The 4188-nt window shown below is 40.5% G+C and overlaps 1 protein-coding gene across 1 annotated transcript; it reads left to right on the plus strand.

The window, feature by feature from the left end:
* Positions 1-1765: 1765 nt before the first annotated feature.
* On the plus strand, positions 1766-2761 carry LOC142326562 (uncharacterized). Its single transcript, XM_075369142.1, has one exon. It carries the CDS (start codon positions 1766-1768, stop codon positions 2759-2761), a length of 996 nt encoding a protein of 331 aa, XP_075225257.1.
* The last annotated feature ends 1427 nt before the right edge of the window (positions 2762-4188 follow it).

Below are 4188 nucleotides of genomic sequence, written 5' to 3' on the forward strand. Positions count from 1 at the left end.
TGGGGCATATGATTCCCCTGAACATGTAGTATTTGAATGTAACCGTTGGACTGAAAGCAGGCAATCCTGTGTAAGACATATAGGGCCATTATCTACGGAGAATGTGGTGGATAAAATGCTACTTAACGAGGATAACTTTAATGTGATCTCGTCGTTTATAACCGCAGTAATAAAGAAGAAAGATGAGGAAGCACGTCAAGAAGAAACCGCTCGCTGATGACGGCTTGTCGTAGGTGGAATTTCCGTTTGTCAATATTTGAGAGAATGGGCAATATTGAGATATAGCTTTGAGTGTGGTTTACACACCAAAAAAAAAAAAAAAATTTATAAAATATGTATAAAAATGTATTAATATACTGAAAACTTACAAGAGGAAATTGTTTGTTGTTGAGGGGAAGGTGATGATGGAGCTCTGGTTTGTAGGTTTTATCGGATAAGTGGTGAAGGAACTTATAGATTCTTAAACTTTGTGTTTCTTATATTATAAGTTTATAAAAATTTGTTAAAAAATACTGAAAACTGTCATAAGGTAACTGTTTGTTGTTGACGGGTAATTTAAGGTGGTGCTCTTGCTCGTTCGTGCTTACGTGGATGGGCAAAGAGGTGAAGAAACCTGAGGACTCCGTGGCTTAAGTTTTAAACTAATTGGTTGGGTTGGTATGATATAATATAAAAAAAAGAGAGAGATTAAAGAATAGGGGTGACTGTTGCTGAGAGAACAAGGGTGGTGGACTCTCAGTAATCAGTGTATGATGAATATCTATAAAAGAAATAAAAGAGCTAACCGGTGAACTGACCTGCCGTGCCGGACATACAGCCGGCGGGCGGGGAGGCAAGCTAGAGTAAAGGACACTCCTCTGGCGCGAGTCAAACTTGATTGTAGATCCGTTCCAGAGGAGTAGGTGGAAATAAAAAAAAAAAAGAAATTGAATTAAAATGGTCCAAGACCACTATCTCACTTAGCTTTTAAGAATAACGGGATAAAACACGAAAAGGTTTGTAGGAAAATACACTTTGTTAAGTTGGAAATAAAATATATTTCTACCGATAAACTAACAAGAATTTGTAATTAATTTTTAGAGAATTTAATTCTGAGAAAATTTATGTAAATAGCATCCATTAAAATCAAATACAAATTTAAGAAGTTCAATTTAGATACAAAATAAAACACACAAACTAGATCGGATCATTTGACTGGTGTTTGTGCTGTTATTTTTCGGTCGGTCATTCAAATCGGTGATACGACAAATTTGTTTTCATTTGAAGAATTGATGGATAAGTTGTTATTTTATGGTAAAGTAACTAAAAATGGATTAGCTGCTGTGCGTGACTACCGGGAAAATTTCCAGATCGAAAAGTACCGGATCGTGAAACATTTGAGGCTTTGAAGTGGCGAGTTCGAGAAACAGGTATGCTTAAACCGCCGAGACCCAAAATGTTATAGTTATCACCTCGTATAGGGCTGCCTGTAAGCTGGTGGAACAAAGGTTGAGGATTGGCTGGGTAAATTTTCGGGCATATATTAGGGAATCAGAGGAAAAGTGCTTCAGATGCTGGAATACTGGACATCGTAAACATGAGTGCAAGGGCCCTGACAGAATGGATCTCTGCTTCAATTGTGGAGGCAGAGACCACAAGATTGCTGAATGCCGGGAGCATTGTAGCTGCCTGGACTGTGGGAGCCAAGAACACCGCACCGGAGGCTGGGGGTGCTCAAAACATTTAAATGCTTAGGGTGATAATGGTTAACGCAAACAGAAGCACCATGTCTCATGATTTGGTTAGTGAACTGGTCATAGAGCAAAGGGCTGATTTATTGATAATCATGGAGCCGAACAAGTACCTTGTTGCTAGATCAGGCTGGATGGTGGATACAAATGGTGACGTGGCAATTATGGATGTAAGTGGCAGGATAGCATGGAGATTGACGTCCAGATCTGGAGGCATGTTGGCGGTGGAGTCGGATTCAACACTAGCGATTGGTTCCTATGTGTCTCCCAACTGTGACATACATGAATTTACTAGAAGAATAGACATAATACAAGGAGTAGTAAATAACGCTAGGAAGAAAGTCATTATTCTAGGTGATTTCAATAGTAAAGCGATTGCAGCAGGGAGCGCATACACCAATCGCAGAGGTGAGATCCTTACGGATATGATGGGGGAAATTAGCTGTCATTGTGTAAATGATGGCACCCCTACATATGAGGCGAGAGGACACTCGTCAGTCTTGGACTTAACAATCATAGACGATAGATGGAGTAGGGAACACTGGGACTGGCGAGTGTTACCACATGATGTGGCGAGTGACCATCATGCCACTATGATTACCATAAAAGGCTCAGACTATGTGACTAGAGAGAAACTGCCCTATAGTAGTTTTACAAAGGAACAGATCCAGATCATAATCGATAGAACGGCCGAAAGGATTATCAACATAGAGAATCTGACACCAGTTGCCCTGACTAACGTTATAAGACAAGAAATGGGCAGAGTAGCTCACAGAAGAGCCAATAGACACTCAGTGTATTGGTGGAATATGGAGATTGAAACACTGAGAGGGCTCCTACAATCGCGCAGAAGAAGGAAGCAGAGACTCAGAATGCGAGGCGGACAGGAGTACGAGGAGGCATCTCTGGCTTATAAAGAGACCAGACAGGCCTTAAACAAAGCTATTCGTATGTCTAAGAAAAAACAATGGCACAGACTTTGCGAGGAGATAGACGGAGACCCCTGGGGACAGGCATACAAAATAAACTAAGCGATTTGGAAGGCGTCTGCCCGTATTAAATAATGAGCAGGTAGAACAACAATTTAATGAGCTATTCCCCGGTAGAGTAGAAACTGCAGGAAATGTTACAGATTGCGAACCCAGACGCTTTACGTTCTCTGAACTGCACTTGGCTGTAGCACAACTGGGTAATAGGAAGAGCCCGGGTCCAGACGGAATTCCAGCGGCACTCCTTAAAGGGCTGATAAAGAGAATTCCTTATGAAATGCTTGATGTTGCCAGCCATGGATTAGAAAACAAAACATTTCCAGGAATCTGGAAGGAATCTAGGGTGGTGTTTATTCCAAAAGGCACAAATGAGAATGGAGAAACTTTATACAGACCATTGAGTCTTTTAAATACCATGGTGAAGGTAGTGGAGAAGATGCTCGCTGGCCGAATCTTTAAGGAAATTGAGGAAGGAATAGGCATTAGTGGAAATCAGTTTGGATTCATGAAGGGTCGTTCGACGATACAGGCGGCGACAAAGGTGATCGACTGGGCTAAGGATACTAGGAGCGGCACATGGAGAACGAGGCGTATTCCCCTATTCATAGCTTTAGATGTAAAAAATGCATTCGGTTCTATTAAGTGGGAATCAATAAATAGGGCATTAGTGGAAAAAGGTATCAGTCCTTATTTAAGAAGGCAGATAGGGGAATACCTCACAAATAGAGAATGCTTGGTGGAGACGCAGAGTGAGTGCCTACGTTTCAATATTTATGGCCACAGGGCCATAAAAACCCGTTACATACAACACGTGTACAAGTGTTATTACCGCCTAATTTTGATAAACGGATGAAATTCTGTCGATGGTTAATTAGGAAATGCGAACGTCAACCCGATTTCCTAATTAATATTATAAATCCTGTTTTTAAAGAAATGGCATTGTAAACTATCGATAAACACAGAAAAGAATCCCCAAGAGACTGCTTCAAGTCATTTCCAAAGCACTTTTTCTTTTAATTTGTGCTGCGGGTTTTTTGGCTATAATCTGATAGAGAGCCGTTTTCCTTACCGTTAAGGCTCAATGGAGAGCGGTACTTGCATTTTCTGAAAATAAATCTGATTGAACTCTTGGAAGATATTCCACTTGCAGATAGAATGCAGATATGGTTTTTCAATGATGGCGTACCTGCTCACAACTGTCACGATATGATGAATCATTTAAATAACACATTTAGTAAGCTATGGATTGTTCGAAACGGATAGTATACTGGCCGAATCGATATTCCTATCTCACGCCAGTGGACTTTTTCCTTTCGGGTTAAATGAAATGTTTAATTATTCCACTCGTATTGGAACTACTATTAGGAATAATAAGTAATAATACTATTAGTCCTGCCCGGCTAGCATGGATTCGTCGAGCTAAACTATGTATGCACTGAACAGAATGGCCACCCATTGAGAAAATGTTT

The sequence above is a fragment of the Lycorma delicatula genome, chromosome 6 (assembly GCF_047948215.1).
Source record: "Lycorma delicatula isolate Av1 chromosome 6, ASM4794821v1, whole genome shotgun sequence".
Taxonomy (NCBI): domain Eukaryota; kingdom Metazoa; phylum Arthropoda; class Insecta; order Hemiptera; family Fulgoridae; genus Lycorma; species Lycorma delicatula.

What these genes read in the sequence shown, in the direction of transcription:
- LOC142326562 (XM_075369142.1), top strand. Translation starts at nt 1,766, where the DNA reads ATGTCTCATGATTTGGTTAGTGAACTGGTCATAGAGCAAAGGGCTGAT.